A 20185-nucleotide genomic window follows, 5' to 3' on the forward strand; every position below is an offset into this window, starting at 1 on the left:
GCGATGAACCATTGGGGTTTATTGTTTCTTTGTCGTTTATTTACTGATTTTATGAAGTGGCTAGTTGCTTCATGTATGGTTGATTTCAGTGTTAACCACTTAGCTTCTACATCATCGGTCTCCGCTTGGTCCTGCAGCGTCCGATGGACGAAATCTCCCATGCGTGCGAAGTCTGTGCCCCGGAAATTGAGTACCTTTGTTTTCGTGTTTGATCTAGGGAAGCCTTTCCTAAGGTTGAACCATACTATGTTGTGGTCGCTGGAGGCTAGCGTATCTCCTACTGAAACCTCTGAGTCGCTTTCCCCGTTGGTGAGTACCAGGTCGAGGATCGCCTGGGCCCTAGTGGGCTCCGTTACCATTTGTTTGAGACGTGCTCCTTTTATGGAGGTTAAGAGCCTCCTGCTACCGCTGGTTGTCGCTGAAAATGAGTTCCAGTCTGCATCAGGCATATTGAAGTCCCCTAGCAGTACAGCTTCTCCTCGTAGAGTGATATTCTCTATGTCTTCAATTAATTCTGCGTCCATGTCTTCCAGTTGTCTTGGGGGTCTGTATACCACACCTAGATACAAGCATTTTTCTCTGCCTCTTTCCAGGTTTACCCAGAGGGACTCCCCGGTGTACTTGACATCTGTGATCCTGGTGGTTTTGATGTCCTCTTTAATGTATAGAAACATAGAAAAAAGCAGCAGAAAAGGGCTATAGCCCACCAAGTCTGCCCATTCCAAGTATCCCCTCCCCTGAATTTACTCCCTTAAAGATCCCACGTGAGTATCCCATTTTCTCTTAAAATCCGTCACGCTGCTGGCCTTTATCACCTGGAGTGGGAGTCTGTTCCAATGATCCACTACTCTTTTGGTGAAGAAGTACTTCCTGGAGTCGCCATGAAACTTCCCTCCCCTGATTTTCAGCGGATGCCCTCTGGTGGTCGAGGGTCCCATGAGCCAGAAGATATCATCTTCTGACTCGATGCGTCCTGTGATGTACTTATATGTTTCAATCATATCTCCCCGTTCTCTTCTTTCCTCAAGTGAGTACAGCCGCAATTTTTTAAATCTTTCTTCATACGTGAGATCCTTGAGCCCCAAGACCATCCTGGTGGCCGTTCGCTGAACCGACTCGATCCTCAGCACGTCCTTTCGGTAGTGTGGTTTCCAAAACTGAACACAGTACTCCAAGTGAGGCCTCACCATGGCTCTGTACAACGGCATCATAACTTCAGGTCTCCTGCTGACGAAACCTCTGTGGATACACCCCATCATAACTTCAGGTCTCCTGCTGACGAAACCTCTGCGGATACACCCCATCATTTGTCTTGCCCTGGAGCTACCCCCCCTCCTAACCTGCCCTCTTTGTCCTGACGAAGTAGATTGTAGCCCGGTATAGCCATATCCCACCCATGTGAGTCCGTGAACCAAGTTTCAGATATTGCCACCACATCTAGGTCGGCATTCTTTATTTCAGCCTTCAATTCTAGAATTTTGTTACCTAAACTGTGTGCATTGACATACATGGCCCTCCATATCTTGTTTGCTAAGTCCCTGTGAGGCGTATCCTACCCAAGTCGGTGTGACTCCTAAAGAACTGTTTGCAATGTGGGTACTTACCTTGGACATGGAAGCGGAGTTTCGACTCACCTCATTAGGATAATTCCTTTCTGCACTAATATGTGAATGGGTACCCTCCCCGACTTACCTAGTTTAAAGCCCTGTGAAGCAGGCGGGCTAGTCGATGTCCGAAGACGTTCTTACCCCTACTGGTAAGATGGAGTCCGTCTGGTCCCTGAAGTCCTTGTAGCGCTTCCCCATGGTTTAGGAATCCGAAGTTCATATCCCGGCACCATCCCTGTAGCCACTCATTCGTCCTCAGGATACATTCATCTCTGGCTCTACCCTTGCCTCTAACTGGGAGGATCGATGAGAAAACCACCTGCGCTCCTGTCCGCTTCAGCCTCTCACCCAGTGCTCCAAAGTCTCTGGTGATGGTCTCCGGTGTGTTCCTGGCAATGTCGTTGGTTCCTATGTGGACAAGAAGCATAGGAAAGTGGTCTCGGGATGTGAGTAGTCTATCCAGACTGGCGGTGACATCTCGTATCCTGGCTCCAGGCAGACAGCAGACCTCCCTAGATTGCATATCCGGTCTGCAAATTGGTCCCTCGGTGCCCCTCAGCATGGAATCCCCGATGACTATTACTCTGCGCTTCTTTGGGGGGAGCCGGTCAGTTGTCCCTGGAGATGGAGCTGTGTGTTGGGCCTGCTCCTGTTCCTGTTCCTGAACGGCAGTTCCTTCCTGAAGAATCTGGAATCTGTTCCGCAGGGTGAGTTGAGGAGTTGATGTATAGCTGCCCTGTTTGTAAGAAGAAGGAGAAGATGAAGAGATTGAGAAAGGGGGGGGGGAGGGGGGTCTCCTATGTTTGCCCGTGGAGGAGGTCACCAGCTGCCAGGAGTCAGTGCCGCTAGCCATTTCCTCTATCCCATTGTTGGTTTCAAATCTGATGATTGGGCGTCTCGAGGATGGACTTGTCATGGGTCTGCTTGGTGATTTGGGACAGCTCCTGGACGACTCTGTCGATGTAGGCCTCGTCCTCTCGGATGCTTCTCAGGTGTATCACCTCCTCCCTGAGGCTCCTTAATCATGTTGGTTCGTTTCTTTTTTCTGTTTTCCTGTCGTCTACTAATTCTCCTTCATGTCTTTTCTACTCTCTCCTGCCTATTTCCTCACTATACCTGCCTCAGACATATTGATCATTCCTTTTTAGCTCTTTTCTGCCTCTTTCTTACCCTTCTCCTTTTCCACTTTTCAGCTACCTATCAAATTTCCATCTTCTTTCCCATTCCCCATTTCATTCCTTCCTCAGCCCTCCATTCCCTTTCATCTTCTATATACCTCCATTACCATATTTCTACCCTCTGTTAAATCTATCCTCTTATCCATTTCCTTGCCACCCTTTCCTCCCCCTCAGGGTTCTGCCATTTCTCAGCATCTTCCTTTCTCCACCCTTATACTCCAGCATCTCCTCCCCAACATACATACACAAAACAAATACAAATATAGTTTAACTTGGAACCCCCCAAATAAACATACAGTACATTACAAATGCAAAATTATGAAAGCAGGCAAATTGACATGTGAGAGATATTACAAAAGTGGTTGGAAGAAATCTGTCTGTATTTAAATTAGGTATATACCCGATATCTCCACTGCTGATAACGGGCTTTTATGTTGCCACATCAGAGGCAGTTAGAGAATATCATTTTACAGATCATCCAGTTCACAACAGATTTAAAGCATTAATGAAGTGCATGAATAATTTGGTTCACAATTGAAACAGTAACCCTTTCTCATTCTTCTTTTAATTCCCAAGGAAATAGCAAAGTTTAATGTTTCTGAAGGTTCCTCCTATTAAGTCCTTTTCAAGTTGATTAAATAATTAAGGAGCTTCTGCACTTGGTCCTTATCAGAACTATGTATAGATTTCACACCGATATATGGAAACTACAATTACAGCCTGAATAGCCAGAGTGGGAAGGAATGTTTTAAAAACAGTGGGTACATCGTTTTTTGTGAGAAAGTTTTTTAAAATATGCAAAAACAAACAAAGCAAAGACTAGAGAAGCAACTGGCAAATTGAAATTTTGAATAATCAATGGTAGTGCTGGTGTCTTGAAGACTCATCAAGAAACAGCTGTAGCACCCTAGATTACTGTAATATCATATACCTAGAAGTTTATAAAAAGAACCTCAACAAGCTGAGATTAATTCAGAACACCGCGATACGACTAATCCACGGTTTTAAAAAATGGGAACACATTACCCCTTGTTATCAGAAACTCCACTGGTTACCCGCAGAATCCTGAGTCCTCTTCAAGTTTGCTTGTCTTTGTTACAAAGCTGTCTTTGGGATTCTTCCAGCTTACCTAATCTCCCAGTTCTCCCCCAAGTCCAACAAGAGCACTCACAGAACAAACCTATTTAATTACCCCTCCTTGAAATCTTACCAATACAAAAAGTTTCTAGATAGAATGTTATCATTCCAGGCAGCTAGGCTAAACACATGGCTTGGAAAACCCATACTTGAGGCCACTACATACGCAGACTTTAGAAAATCCCTGAAAACTCGATTGTTTAACAAATTCTAAATTCCCATACCCAACTCTTCCTCGCCACGACCCTCTTCCACACCTCACCCCCCAATCCAAGGTCCGAAACTAACTTATACTTTCCACCTTGAATCTCATGTACTGAAATAATGTATCTTTATTGTAACCCACTTGCACCCCATGTACTGACAAAAGGCATCTTTATTGTAACCCATATACTGACAAAATGTATCTTTATTGTAACCCACCTGTATCCCATGCACTGACAAAATGCATCTTTATAGTAAACCACTTGTATTGTAATCCACTTGTATCCCTTGTACTGTCAAAATGTATCTTTATTGTAAACCGCTTTGAACTTCACGGTATAGTGGTATAAGAAATAAATTATTATTATTATTATTATTATTAAAATTTCTACACCTGTTAAATTCTAACACCAGGTACCATGTCGCCACTCAGACAACATCTGAACAATCAAAATGGCCAATCTATCTCATTCAATTCCACTTGTTGCAACATGGTGCTTACCATTTCGTCCCAATTTTGGTGTCCTTGAGTTCACCAAATTCTGCATTTCAACCTGAAGATCTTTTAATTCACATGTATTGTATAAATGGCGCACCTACAGAGGAAGTAAAAAGTTAACAACTAATAAAGCACAAGAGTAAAACACACTTAGGGCCTGTTTTACGAAGCCGCGCTAGCGGCTGTGCTGTGGTAACAGCCCCAAAGCCCATAGAGATTCAAAGGGCTTCAGGGCCGTTGATGCTTGGCTTCGTAAAACAGGGGGTTAGAATTTAGAAGTCTGTTAATAGCACAGTAGAAATTTTCAGCCCAGAACAAAAAAATATATATTGTGCATTATTACTGTTTTCTTTGAAAAAAATTATATAAATTTACAAGTTCAATTTTAATGACATTTTGGTAATTTGAATTTATAAAACTGAATTTCCATTGGTTGTAAACTACTCTGTTCAGTATTACAGGACTAAAGGACAGGAAAAAGATTAGCTTAGATTAGAGGATGAAGGGGAGAAGAAAAACAAACAAAATATGAGGTGAAAATAGACTTGGAAGAAAGTCTCCAACACCCTTTTAAATTTGGGCATTCTGTTCCCAAATTCAAATCTCACTTTTTGTTCCAAGTATGACGCTGGTTTACATAAAATTGAGTTACTTGATTTGGTCACGGACAATCTCTCTAAATGAGGGAACTAGCAAATGATTCTGCTAGGATGATCAGACAGCGTAGTAGACACTATGAAGCGCAAAAGAGAGTGGGTCACCATTATGAAGAACTTTAAAGGTGAAGAGTAAGATTTTGCATATCTTACAATAAGTTACAGGTGGCCAAATAGAGTTTTTCAGGAGTGGGATTACATGGTCAAATTTTTTTGCACCTACAATTAGTTCAATGGCTGTGTTCTTTATTAGCTGCAATCTTTGAAGATGTTTAACTATGAGTTTGTTGAAGAGGGTGTTCAATAATCTAACTGGCTAATAACCAAAATCAAGCCTAAACATTTTTTGAAAGCTTAATGATAAGATTTCTACTTTCATACTTTGGATATACCATGCAGAGAGAAAGATCATTAGAGAAAGACAGAGGCGTGCAGTGACATTTATGACAGAGGATTCAGTACATGAGCTAAACCAGGGGTGAACAACCACAGCCTACGCCAAGTCAGGCTTTCAGGATTTCTACAATAAATATGCATGATATCTAATTGCATACAATGGAGGCAGTGCATGCAAATAATCTCATGCATATTCATCAGAGAAATCTTGAAGACCTCACTAGATTGAGATTCTTGAGGTTGGATACTCCTGTGCTAAAAATTAGTGAAATATGTACCTTTAACCAAGGTTATAATGTACTCACGGTTTGTGCAGAATTGGTCACTTTCAGAGAGTCACTTATAATATTTGCTATTTCTCTTTTTGAATTCTGTATTGCTATCATCTTTCCAAAATCTATCCTTCAGAGTTTCACACAGACTGGCATTATGTGTAGAATTACAGATTCTCTCTGTAACTGGAGAGAAACACTGCCTAGCAAGCTAGCCCAGGTGTGGAGTTTATAGAGAGTCAGTCACCATACGGCTAAAATCAGCACAATAAACCAGTGCTTTGGCCTGCTCATTGCTCCTTTCTCAGTCTGAAACAGTGCTGGGATTCTGTGCCATGAGCCTTCAACTACTTTTTCTCAATGAGTCCCAGGACAATATCAAAACAGGTGCTATATTATTAGCCTCATTCTCTACAGAGAGTGACAAAATTCACGTTTTGAAGGCTTATTCTAAGCTGAAGAATGCACTTTTGTTTTAAATTATGAGACCTATAATAAATTTACTCCTTTTGATATAGTGACTACTTCTTGAAGCCAGTTATACTTTTTGTATTTGTTTTGCAGGCACTTCCGCACCAGATCATAAGAATTGCCGCTACTGGGTCAGACCAGTGGTCCATCGTACCCAGCAGTCCACTCCCATGGCAGCCCTTAGGTCAAAGACCAGTGCCCTAATATCTGGTCAGAGAACATCCCAATGCCAGAATTGTACTGTAAAGTTACTGCATTTTCTGAAGTTAAGGGAACAGATCATTTAGAAATATTAATGTTCAACCAAATTATCCTTTGTGCATACACAGCAATATGAAAAGACATGTAGGAAACCATGCTGGTAAACTGTCACAGGATTATAGAAAGTTCACTGTAAAATTCTCTACTTTTGCCACACAGTCTGTGTGTGAGAATCTCAAGAAAACCTGAGGACCTGCAAATCATGAGTATGATTTTGATGCAACCTTATAGTTTCAACAGATTTGCAAACATAGGCAAATTATTCAAGGTAACCGAATAATAGTACACGCACACCAAAGAAACAAATAGACATCTAAATGGTGTGATAAGGCGGTGGTTGTAGCCAGAAGGATGCTAGGCTGTATAGAAAGAAGAATAATCAGCAGAAGAAGGGAGGTATTGATGCCCCTGTATGGGTCACTGGTGAGGCCGCACTTGGACTATTGTGTTAAGTTTTGGAGGCCCTATCTGGTGAAGGATATAAAAAGACTTGAAGTGGTCCAGAGGAAAGCAACGAAAATGGTAAGGGGTTTGAACCAAAAATATGAGAAGACTCTGGAAGACCTAAATATGTATACTCTGAACAGTGGCATACCTAGCATATGTGACACCCGGGGCCCATCCTTTATTGACACCCCCCATCTGTATGAAAAACATGATTTTTAGTAACAATCCACACATCACACATGAGTACCTAGGAAAACGCAGCATCTTACATACTGCAGTGTGCAGTACAACATCAATACACCCATTGTAAACTAAACAAGCCAAACTAGTACAAAACAATCCTGCACAGTCAATCCTAACAGAAAACCATGTCTTTCGAACACACAGAATACAGAAAACACCTTCACCTAGTATGGAATATATAATCACAAACTAAACCCCTCCCAACCTTTTACAAAACTGCAGTGTGGTGTTTAGTCATGGTGGTTAACATAAGAACTCCTCGCAACAATTAAATACAAGGAAAAATCTAAAATAACAAAACTAACAAAACAAAATACTTCCAGTGAATGAAAAGTCCCGATGTGGGGTGTCAGGATTGACCAATAAAAGCAGAACGCTTCAATGGTCTGTCATTTCTTCATTCATCCCCAAACATCGTAATGACTGTGTGTATTATTTTTTTATAAAATTTTTTCTTTATGCTTTTAAATATTCTATATACGTTTTTTAGTGCATATATCTTAGAAGTAAGTTAACTAGTAATAACTTATCTTCGTTCCATTGTAAGTGGTGATTTTATTTATCTTGTGTTCCAGCGTTCAAATCAACGCTACCCTCTGCCAACGCGTTTCGCTGATCTTTATCAAGGCTGGGGGCACTAGGGAAACACATAATAGAACACCCTGTTAAAGGCAATATAAAATTTTTTTAAAACTATCTTAAAATACAAAATGAACAAACACAAACCTGCATAGTAGTAACTTCCTGGTTGTGCTGTCAAGCGGCATCAAAAAGATGACCGCGGCGTTTTTTCACTCACTGATATAGGACCCACCCCTGACGTCATGGCCGCAAATCAATAGCTGAGATCAACTTGAGCTAGCCAATCCGAAGTTTCGTTTAACCCTTCCGGGGCCATGGAGTTCAACATGAACATCCAACGGAGCTCTTTTAAATTAAGATTTTTTTCAACATTTCCTCCCTCCCACCCTACAGTAATCATGTCGAGCACTCTCCATTTGAGATCTTGTAAAGTGTGACCACACAATTTCCAATGTCGTACAAGTGGAGAGGTTTCATTCCGAGTATGAACCCGAGATTTGTGTTCTGTCAATCTCAGTTTGATGGATCTAAGTGTACGGCCCACATATAGTTTAGGGCATGGACATTGAATACAATAGATGACCCGACTGGAGTTACAGTTTGTAATAACTCTGGATCGATAAGAGACTCCAGTAATCGGATGATTCCATAGCTCGCCTGGAATCGTAAAGGGACACCATTGACAATGGCCACACGGAAGATGACAGCCTACAGTCTTAGGTATCGGGTTTCTGATGATACTATGGCTAACATATGTTTTTTTGTCTCTTGTAAGAACAAATAGGGAGATTTTCCAGCGAAGGAACAGCTAACTTAGCAATATGCCAATGTTTATTGATGATATGCGATATCTTTTGAGCAAGAGTGGAATGTTGTTGAATAAAGGTGATATTGTCATCAGAATCAGATTCTGATCAGATATGCCAGATTCTGATCAGATTCTGTTGACAATATCACCTTTATTCAACAACATTCCACTCTTGCTCAAAAGATATCGCATATCATCAATAAACATTGGCATATTGCTAAGTTAGCTGTTCCTTCGCTGGAAAATCGCCCTATTTGTTCTTACAAGAGGCAAAAAAACATATGTTAGCCATAGTATCATCAGAAACCCGATACCTAAGACTGTAGGCTGTCATCTTCCGTGTGGCCATTGTCAATGGTGTCCCTTTACGATTCCAGGCGAGCTATGGAATCATCCGATTACTGGAGTCTCTTATCGATCCAGAGTTATTACAAACTGTAACTCCAGTCGGGTCATCTATTGTATTCAATGTCCATGCCCTAAACTATATGTGGGCCGTACACTTAGATCCATCAAACTGAGATTGACAGAACACAAATCTCGGGTTCATACTCGGAATGAAACCTCTCCACTTGTACGACATTGGAAATTGTGTGGTCACACTTTACAAGATCTCAAATGGAGAGTGCTCGACATGATTACTGTAGGGTGGGAGGGAGGAAATGTTGAAAAAAATCTTAATTTAAAAGAGCTCCGTTGGATGTTCATGTTGAACTCCATGGCCCCGGAAGAGTTAAACGAAACTTCGGATTGGCTAGCTCAAGTTGATCTCAGCTATTGATTTGCGGCCATGACGTCAGGGGTGGGTCCTATATCAGTGAGTGAAAAAACGCCGCGGTCATCTTTTTGATGCCGCTTGACAGCACAACCAGGAAGTTACTACTATGCAGGTTTGTGTTTGTTCATTTTGTATTTTAAGATAGTTTAAAAAAAATTTTATATTGCCTTTAACAGGGTGTTCTATTATGTGTTTCCCTAGTGCCCCCAGCCTTGATAAAGATCAGCGAAACGCGTTGGCAGAGGGAAGCGTTGATTTGAACGCTGGAACACAAGATAAATAAAATCACCACTTACAATGGAACGAAGATAAGTTATTACTAGTTAACTTACTTCTAAGATATATGCACTAAAAAACGTATATAGAATATTTAAAAGCATAAAGAAAAAATTTTATAAAAAAATAACACACACAGTCATTACGATGTTTGGGGATGAATGAAGAAATGACAGACCATTGAAGCGTTCTGCTTTTATTGGTCAATCCTGACACCCCACATCGGGACTTTTCATTCACTGGAAGTATTTTGTTTTGTTAGTTTTGTTAACATAAGAACTGCCATCTCCGGATCAGACATCTCCTTTTTTAGGTACATCAAAAGCAGAAAACAAGTGAGGGAATCTGTGGGACTGTTGGATGATCAAGGAACAAAAGGGGCGCTCAGGGAAGATAAGGCCATAGCGGAGAGACTGAATGAATTCTTTGCTTCAGTCTTTACGGACTTTAATGCTGGGAGAGTACCTGAAGAAAGAGCTGTTAGGATGGGAGGACATAAGAGAAGTGGAAAGGCAGTGGTCTAAGCTGAAAGGAGCGATAAAAATGGCTACGGACCTTTATGTGAAGAAAATCAATAAAAACAAGAGAAAAAGGAAGCCGATATGGTTCTGCAACCTAGTGGCTGAGAAAATAAAGGCAAAAGAGTTGGCGTTCGTGAAATATGAAAAAACCCAAGAAGAGGAGAGCAGAAAGGACTACAGGGTGAAACTGAAAGAAGCCAAGAGAGAGATACGTCTGGCGAAAGCACAGGCAGAAGAACAAATGGCTAAAAATGTAAAAAAGGGAGACAAAATTTTTTTCTGATATATTAGTGAAAGGAGGAAGATGAAAAATGGAATTGCTAGTCTAAAAGATGCTGGGAACCAATATGTGGAAAGTGATGAAGAGAAAGCGAATGTGCTAAACAAATACTTCTGTTCTGTGTTCACAGAAGAAAATCCTGGAGAAGGACCGAGATTGTCTAGCAAAGTTACACGAGAAAATGGAGTAGATTCTGCGCCATTCACAGAGGAGGGTGTTTATGAGCAACTTGAAAAACTGAAGGTGGACAAAGCGATGGGACCAGACGGGAAACCATCCCAGGATACTAAGGGAGCTCAGAGAGGTTCTGGCGAGTCCTATTAAAGACTTGTTCAACAAATCTCTGGAGACGGGAGTGATTCCTGGGGATTGGAGGAGAGCGGATGTGGACCCTATTCATAAAAGTGGTCACAGGGATGAAGGAGGAAACTACAGGCCGGTAAGCCTCACTTCAGTTGTTGGAAAAATAATGGAAGTTTTGCTGAAAGAAAGGATAGTGTACTTCCTTGAATCTAATGGGTTACAGGATCCGAGGCAACATGGCTTTACAAAAGGTAAATTGTGCCAAACGAACCTGATTGAATTTTTTGATTGGGTGACCAGAGAAATGGATCGAGGACATATGCTAGATGTAATTTACTTGGATTTCAGCAAAGCCTTTGATACAGTTCCTCATAGGAGGCTGTTGAACAAACTTGAAGGGCTGAAGTTAGAACCCAAAGTGGTGAACTGGGTCTGAAACTGGCTGTCGGACAGACGCCAGAGGGTGGTGGTTAATGGAAGTCGCTCAAAGGAAGGAAAGGTGAGTAGTGCAGTCCCTCAGGGATCGGTGCTGGGGCCAATCCTGTTCAATATGTTTGTGAGTGACATTGCTGAAGGGTTAGAAGGAAAAGTGTGCCTTTTTGCAGATGATACCAAGATTTGTAACAGAGTAGACACCGAAGAGGGAGTGGAAAATATGAAAAAGGATCTGCAAAAGTTAGAGGAATGGTCTAATGCCTGGCAACTAAAATTCAATGCAAAGAAATGCAGAGTAATGCATTTGGGGATTAATAATAGGAAGGAAACGTATATGCTGGGAGGAGAGAAGTTGATATGCAGGACGGGGAGAGGGACCTTGGGGTGATAGTGTCCGAAGATCTAAAGGTGAAAAAACAGTGTGATAAGGCAGTGGCTGCTGCCAGAAGGATGCTGGGCTGTATAAAGAGAGGCGTAGTCAGTAGAAGGAAGAAGGTGTTGATGCCCCTGTACAGGTCATTGGTAAGGCCCCACTTGGAGTATTGTGTTCAGTTTTGGAGTCCGTATCTGGCGAAGGACGTAAGAAGACTTGAGGCGGTCCAGAGGAGGGCGACGAAAATGATAGGAGGCTTGCGCCAGAAGACGTATGAGGAGAGACTGGAAGCCCTGAATATGTATACCCCAGAGGAAAGGAGAGACAGGGGAGATATGATTCAGACGTTCAAATACTTGAAGGGTATTAACGTAGAACAAAATCTTTTTCAGAGAAAGGAAAATGGTAAAACCAGAGGACATAATTTGAGGTTGAGGGGTGGTAGATTCAAAGGCAATGTTAGGAAATTCTACTTTACGGAGAGGGTAGTGGATGCCTGGAATGCGCTCCCGAGAGAGGTGGTGGAGAGTAAAACTGTGACTGAGTTCAAAGAAGCATGGGATGAACACAGAGGATTTAGAATCAGAAAATAAGATTAAATATTGAACTAAGGCCAGTACTGGGCAGACTTGCACGGTCTGTGTCTGTATATGGCCGTTTGGTGGAGGATGGGCTGGGGGGGGCTTCAATGGCTGGGAGGGTGTAGATGGGCTGGAGTAAGTCTTAACAGAGATTTCGGTAGTTGGAACCCAAGCACAGTACAGGGTAAAGCTTTGGATTCTTGCCCAGAAATAGCTAAGAAGAAAAAATTAAAAATTTAAATTGAATCAGGTTGGGCAGACTGGATGGACCATTTGGGTCTTTATCTATCGTCATCTACTATGTTACTATGTTACTAAGATGTAAGAAATCTACCTGAACCAGAAATGGTTTTCAAGGGTGTTGATGCGGATGAACTGAAAGAAATCTGAGGGGGCAAAAAATGCTGCTGCTGCACAGGGAAGGGAAGGGAGGGGAAGAGAGAAAAATGCTGCTGCTGTAGCACCCAATTGGGGAGACAGAGGGAAGGAGGGAAATGGTGGGGAGAAATACTGCTGCTGCACAGGGAAGGGAAGGGGGAGAGAGAAAAGCTGCTGCTATAGTACCCAATTGGGGAGACAGAGGGAAGGAGGGAGAAGGAAGACAAGGGAGAGGAACCAGAGATGCCAAGTCCATGGGAAGGAGGGACAGGAAAGGATACACCAGACCATGGAGGAGGAGGGAGAGATGCCAGGGCATGGGGGGAGGGTAGGAAATGGATGCCAGTCCAATGAGGGTGAAGGGAGAGATGGAAGGGGGAGGCATAAATTTTCTGGAAGGGGAATAGAAGGAGAGAAGATGCCCAATAGAAGGGGCAGAGAGACGGCAGACAGTGGATGGAAGGAAGAGAGTAACAAGAAGATGAGGAAAGCAGAAACCAGAGAAAACAAAAGGTAGAAAAAAAAATTCTATTTATTTATTGCTTTAGGAGACATGTGTCACTGTTTCTGTGTTGTTGCATTGTATGCAGAGTCCAGCTTCTTGCTGGTTCAATTTAACCTTTGTCTATGTATTTCTATTTCATCCCCCTTTTACAAAACTGTGGAGTGTTTTTAAGCGCCAGCTGTGGTGGTAGCAGCTCTGATGCTCAGAATTCTATGAGCATCAGAGCTATTACCACCATAGCTAAAAACCACACTACAGTTTTGTAAAAGAGGGAGGGGTTAGTTTGTTATTACATATTCCATACTAAGCAAAGGTATTTTCTGTGTTCTTTGTGTTCGAAAGACATGGTTTTCTGTTAGGACTGACTGCAGGATTGATCTGTACTAGTCTGGCTTGTTTAGTTTTACAATGGGTGTATTGATGTTGTACTGCTCACTGCAGTATGTAAGATGCTGCCTTTTCCTAGGTACTCATGTGTGACATGTGGATTGTTACTAAAAATCATGTTTTTCATACAGATGGGGAGGGGTGTCAAAAAATGATGGGCCCCGGGTGTCACATATGCTAGGTACGCCACTGCCACCTGGTACTGGGCACACCCATGTTGGAAGGCCACGTAAAGATGGGAGTGTCGCCGAAAAGTAACATCATTTGAGGGGAGGAGTTAAAGATGGTAATGGACAGGCCTAACAAACAAGAATGCACTGTATGCTAAGGAACACACAGTGATTGCAGATTGGTTGTCTGCAGGGGTAGGGATGTGGCTTAAACGTGAAGGGGAGGAGTTAAAGAAGGGCAGGCCTAAAAAACAAAACCACGCTGTGTGCTAAGGGCCATGGAAAAGAGCAATCTGAGCTGTCAGTTTAGCTAATGAAAGCCTAGTGATGGCAAAACAATAGAATGAAATGTAACTGACATTGCTATCATATTATAGATCAGGGGTGCCCAATACGTTGATCGCGATCGACCAGTAGCTCAGGAAGGCAATGTGAGTCGATCGCGGAGCCCATCCCGGGCTCCGTGATAGACTCGTGTTGCCGTCCTGATCTACAGGCCTATCAGCCTTCCTCTCCAGTGTTCTCCCTAGTGCCTTTTAGCTGGGCGGTCCACCCAGCTGTCATCTGCCGCTGCTGAACATTAAAAAAACCAAAAAAAAAAAACGGCTTGGAGATTTCAGCCCGTAGCGAACTTATGCTCCGGGCTCTAACATGTGCGTGCCGGCTTCTCTTCTCTTCCCTCCGAAACCGGAAGTTATGCCGGGGGAGGGGAGAGGAGAAGGGAAGCCGGCAAGCACATGTTGAGAGCCCTGAAGCAAGCGTTCGCTACGGGCTAATGCGGGAGACAGGTTAGTGAAGCATTTGTTCTTCTTCCTGCCGGGTCCTGCCTACTTTCTGTTTCCGCAAAGGCAGGACCCGGCAGCATTTCCCCCAATAGGTTGATCACGATCTTGGGCTGATCAGTCTTCCTCTTCCCAATGGCAGAATTGACGTCGGGGAGAGGAATGCTGGTTGGTCGAAGCAGGGAGAGCTTGGGGCCTGTTATTGGTCGCGTTTGGGTCCTGGTCCCCGATGGCAATGGCAGTGGCAGTGGCTTGGGGGAGGGCAGGGAGAAAGAAAGAAAAAGGGCAGGCAGGGAGACAGAAGGAAAGAAGAGAAACAGAAAAAAAAGAAAGGGAGGCAGAGAGAAAGAAAGGATAGGGAAGAGGAAGGAAAAGTTGGGGGAAGGAATGAGGTATGGAGGAGAGGAAGCATACAAGCTAAAAGAAGGGAAGAAAGATTGAATGCACAGTCAGAAGAAGAAAGTGCAACCAGAGACTCATGAAATCACCAGACAAGGTAGGAAAAATGATTTTATTTTAAATTTAGTGATCAAAATGTGTCTGAATTTATATCGGCTGTCTATATTTTACACTAAGGTCCCCTTTTACTAAACCGCAATAGAGGTTTTTAGCGCAGGGAGCCTATGAGTGTCGAGAGCAGCGCTGGGCATTCAGCGCAGCTCCCTGCGCTAAAAACTGCTATCGTGGTTTAGTAAAAAGGGAGGGGGGTATATTTGTCTATTTTTGTATGGTTGTTACTGAGGTGATAGTGCATAGAGTCATCTGCTTTGACCTCTTTGAAAAACCCTGGAATAGGAATGATAATTAACATTTTCTATGCGTACAGTGTGCTTTGTGTTTTTTTAAATTTTATTGTTGGTAGATCATTTTGACTTAGTCATTTAAAAAGTAGCTCGCAAGCCCAAAAAGTGTGGGCACCCCTGTTATAGATGATGTAATTATACAGTCCTCTCTATATCAATAAAGCTCACTCCATAAGGTGAAATAAATAATTAATTTGTGAAAATGGTAGAAAAATAAGAGAATGTTAAAACGAGAATAATGGTTAGAAAATGTTTAAAAAGTGTTAAAAGGGATCCCAATCTGTGTCAAATGCTACAGATTACATGAATAAGAACTAGGACCATGAGAGATAACACTGAAGTATTCACTTTAAGAAGTAGGTGAGAAGACTCTATAGCGTGAATAATGGTGTTGATCGTGAAATATAACGATTAAAACAATGAAACGATGTGGGGTGTGCAGGGGAGGGTTTGTCTAACCTGATTCAAAATTAATGTTATATAGAAAGTGTTGCAAAATGTTAAAACAATATGTTACATAAACAATGAATTAATGTAAATACGTTACTAATAATTCATCATGACTTTGAGAAACCTTATTAATATATGGCGAACAATGTATGAGCTTTGTAGCAACACATAAATATGATGGTAAGCTTTGTAAACAATATCAACACACTAAGAAGAAACAAATAGGTTCAAATCCATAGCCCTTTAACATAAATTTAGTCTAAAAATAATAATGTGCTGGAACCTGCTATCCTGAACATAAATGCACATTATGTATCATAAAAATGATATCAGATCAAACATATTCTGAATAGAAGTACAGTGGTACCTCGGTTTACAAGTGCACTGGTTTGCGAATGTTTTGCAAGATGAGCAAAACATTCGCAAAATCGGCGCCTCAGAAACCGAGCGTGCCTCGATTTACGAGCGCCCCCCTGCGATCCGGCACCCCCACCCCCCCGTGTCATAAACCCCCCCCCCCCGCCGCGATCTGGCATCCCCCAGGCACCAACCCACCCACCCGATCACATTCCTTACCCCCATTTGGCACCGGCACCAATGCACATGCTGGTGCCGGTGCCTGAAGAGCTGCCTTCTTTTTTGCGCTGGGCCTTGAGCATCTGCGCATGCTCAAGGCCTCCGGATTCCTGTTCTCTCCGAGATTCTCGGATCTCTGAGAATCTCAGAGAGAACGGGAACCCGAAGGCTTGAGCATGCGCAGATGCTTAAGGCCCAGTGCAAAGAAAAAGGCAGATTTTCGGGCACCGGCATGTCCTGTGCGTTGGTGCCGGTGCCAAATGGGGGTAAGAAATGTGATCGGGTGGGCGGGTGCCTGGGGGATGCCGGATCGCGGCAGGGGGGGGGAGGGGGGCGATAAAGCATAGAGAGTATCTGCCCTAGCTCACGAGTTCAGGTGGCACCAGCTCTTTAGCTTGAATATCCAGCAAGCATTGAATGGTGGCTTGCACCTTAAGCGCTTTGTCTGGGCAACCTGTAGGAGAGTCCACAAACCAATCTGAAGAGGCCGGGCAAATTCCAGTTTGTAGTCCAACCCAAAAATGTCCAAGATCCTCTGGACGGACGTAATGCACATTCAGGCAGGAAGAAATGCTTAGAGCTAGCGTCACTGTGCCTTTTTGGCAGAGGGTGCAGAATGGGAGGTGGAAGACTGGGAATGCCTGTAGTCAGTATACCGTTGTCGGGAGCCCTGTGAAAATCTCTGTGATGTGGCACTTGTATACAGACAGAATCGCAGTGAGCCACAAAAATTAGAATGACCAGAACCCCTGGAGGGTCTGGGTCTACTATCAAACATAAGTCTTAGGGCAATGGACCATCACAGAATCCATAAAGTTGACCAGACCTTTGCCAAACAATAACTGCCCCTGAAAAGGCAGGCTAACCAAAGTAGCCCTGGAAGTGGAATCACTAGCCCATTGTCTGATCCAAAGCAAGCTGTGGGCAGAGATGGAGTATGCAGACACCTTTGCATATAATCTGTCCCAGCCAAAAGAAGTTGAGGAGGGGGAATCACCACCTCACTCTCCAGTATGCGCAGTCGAGGGAGACAAGTGTGTACGACAAAAGACATCGCCGAAGTTTTAATGCCTAAAGCAGCTACATCAAAGAATTTCCTAAGGACCACATCCACATGGTGGTTCTGCATATATCCTTTAACACTACACTACTATCCTCAATGGGGGGAGAGAGTGCATTTAGTCACCTGTGCCACCATAAAATCCACCCTGGACTGACCCAAAGCTGCTGACATTCCTGTACCAGGGGATACAAGTGTGACATAGCTGTAGCAATTTTCAAAGCACCCTCCGTAGAGTCAAACTGCTCCAAGACCAGAACACTCATGTCAGAGTGCCAGGGAAAAGTAGCAAACTGCAAGTATACACCACAAAGCCAGGAGGAAGAAGTGAACAATGCTAGTTGAGTAACCAAAGTGAACTCCTGCAAAGATTCAGAAATAAGGTCCGGAAAAGCCGCAGACTTAATAAGCACAGGACCATGGAAACATTCCTAGGCTCCAAAACCCCAGATGGATACACAGATCCAGCACACAGTCCCTGATCTCCTGCCCCAAGAAGTGCTGCACCTGCAAATAAGGGGTCAGCAAGTGATCAGGGTCAGGCAGTGAAAGAACAGCGGAATGCCAAGTCAGTATGTGTCCAAAGAAGCAACAGCACTGAGAGACACTGCAGAGGCAGATTGGGACTGCACAGGGTGAGAACACTGGTTCTGAAATGCAGACAACAAAAATTTCATAAAGTCAGAAAAAGTGTCCAACTCCTGGGGCTGAGAGTAACCCTAAGGCAGGGGTCCCCAAAGTCCCTCCTTGAGGGCCGAATCCAGTCAGGTTTTCTGGATTTCCCCAGTGAATATGCATTGAAAGCAGTGCATGCACATAGATCTCATGCATATTCATTGGGGAAATCCTGAAAACTCGACTGGATTCGGCCCTCAAGGAGGTACTTTGGGGACCCCTGCCCTAAGGTGACTTAAATTTGCGGTTCTGAGGCTGCATAGGGTTTTCAGCCTGATGAATGGAAGTACCAGCTATGCCGAGCCCTGAAAACAACGAAGACTGCCCCACCGGGCTAGCTGAGCATTTGATTACCTGCTTCAGCAGGGGAGAGGCTAAGTTGAATTTTTTTTTTTTAATAAGTTTATCAAGTTATTAATAAGTTCATGTAAAAATCTTCTTAAATCATGTCTACAAAAATATAGTAAACTCTCAGTTAGCCAGCACCCATGGGGTTTGGTGGATCCTGAATAACTGTAGTTTCTGTTGCTTGAGAGTTAATGTAAAAATAGTTTTGTCTCCCTTCTCATGTTACGTTATTTTATTTCAAATTGCATTGGTTGCCTGTGGAAGCTCGAGTATTGTTCAAGTTGGGCTGTTTTTGTTACAAGGTTTTATACGGTGCAGCCCCTACTTATCTGGCTAATAGTTTTTCCATAGCTACGCACAAATGCAGTAGAAAAACTCATGCTCTGTTCAATTTTCCTTCTGTAAAAGATTGTAAAATCAAGAAATTCCTAAATCACTCTTTAGCATCTCAGGCAGCTTCTCATGAAAAAGAATTTCGATCGTTGTTGCTCACAGCTGTTTCTTACAGACATTTTAGAAAACAGCTAAAAACCTATCTTTTCTCCAAATACCTGATTAGCTGACTCATTCAAATATACAATTATGTTTAATGTTTATAATCTTTTGTAAACCACGTAGAACTTTTTGGTAACACGGTCTATAAGTATAATGTTATGTTATGTTATGTTATCATCCCTTCACCCCCCACTTGTAGGTCCAGCATCTGTTCTTTCCTTCTTTCTGGGTCACTCTCTCTCCCACCCCTTCTCTCTCACTTATGGGTCCACCATCTATCTCCCCTCCCTTCACCCTGTAGGACCAGTATCCATGTCTCTTCTTCCCCCTACTTCCCGGTCTGCCCTCCCTCAGTGTGGGTCTGGCCCCCCTTACAGCCACAAATCTCTCTCCCTCCCTCCCTCCAGTCCCCGAAGCAGCATAGCTTGTCCTAACTCCTCTCACCTTGTGTTCTGCATCTATTCAAGTTAGATTGTAAGCTCTTCTGAGCAGGGACCATCTATAAATGCCAAAATGTACAGTGCTGCATATGCCTTCAAACACTATATATGTGATAAATAGTAGTAGTAGTAGTGGCCGCCAGTGAGCAGAGGAAGTGCAGTAAATAGGCTGCTTCTGGCTAGCCCCAGCAGGGCCTTTCCAAAGGCCCTGTCGGGGTTGGACGGAAGCAGCCTGTTTATGGCACTTCCTCTGCTCAATGGCTGCTGCTGCTTCAGGGGCTGGAGGGAGGTTGTCAGGACCAACTGCCTGCTGCTTCAGGACTGTTGTCAGGACCAGCTGCCACTGCTGCTTCAGGGGCTGGAGGAAGGGAGATTTCTGGCTGCCACTGATGCTTCAGGAACTGTAAGGAGGGGAGAAGGGAGATTTCTGGCTGCTGCTGCTACTTTGGGGGCTGGGAGGAAGATTTGTGGCTGCCACTGATGCTTCAGGGTCTAAAAGGAGGTGGGTAGGGTGATTTGTGGCTGCCACTGCTGCTTTGGGGACTGGAGGGAGGGGGGTTGTTGGGTCAGGAGCATGACTTTGGAGGTTGTCTGAGGAGTGCAGAAGACTTTTTTTTTGCCAGCAATTTTTTTTGCAGGTTGGTTGAGAGTGCCGGTTAGTTGAATACTGGTTAACTGGAATTCTACTGTACTATTTAAATCAAATACACTTAATCTTTTACAATTTCTATGAGATAGCTGGCATGATCATGTATTGTAAGCTGTATCAGAGAAATCTCCAAGAGTAATATCTATATAAAAGTAGAGT

General features: G+C 43.3%; 1 protein-coding gene across 17 annotated transcripts in view; it reads right to left on the minus strand.

Moving 5' to 3' along the window:
- The window catches only part of MICAL3 (microtubule associated monooxygenase, calponin and LIM domain containing 3), a 711269-nt gene that overhangs the window by 454289 nt on the left and 236795 nt on the right, over window positions 1–20185 (minus strand). For all 17 annotated transcript variants that reach the window (XM_033950898.1, XM_033950894.1, XM_033950891.1 and 14 more), the window contains one exon: window positions 4629–4722. In XM_033950898.1, coding sequence (XP_033806789.1) covers window positions 4629–4722 — 94 coding nt within the window. The remainder of the gene's footprint in view (window positions 1–4628; window positions 4723–20185) is intronic.

This window comes from Geotrypetes seraphini, chromosome 7 (assembly GCF_902459505.1).
Source record: "Geotrypetes seraphini chromosome 7, aGeoSer1.1, whole genome shotgun sequence".
Taxonomy (NCBI): Eukaryota; Metazoa; Chordata; class Amphibia; order Gymnophiona; family Dermophiidae; genus Geotrypetes; species Geotrypetes seraphini.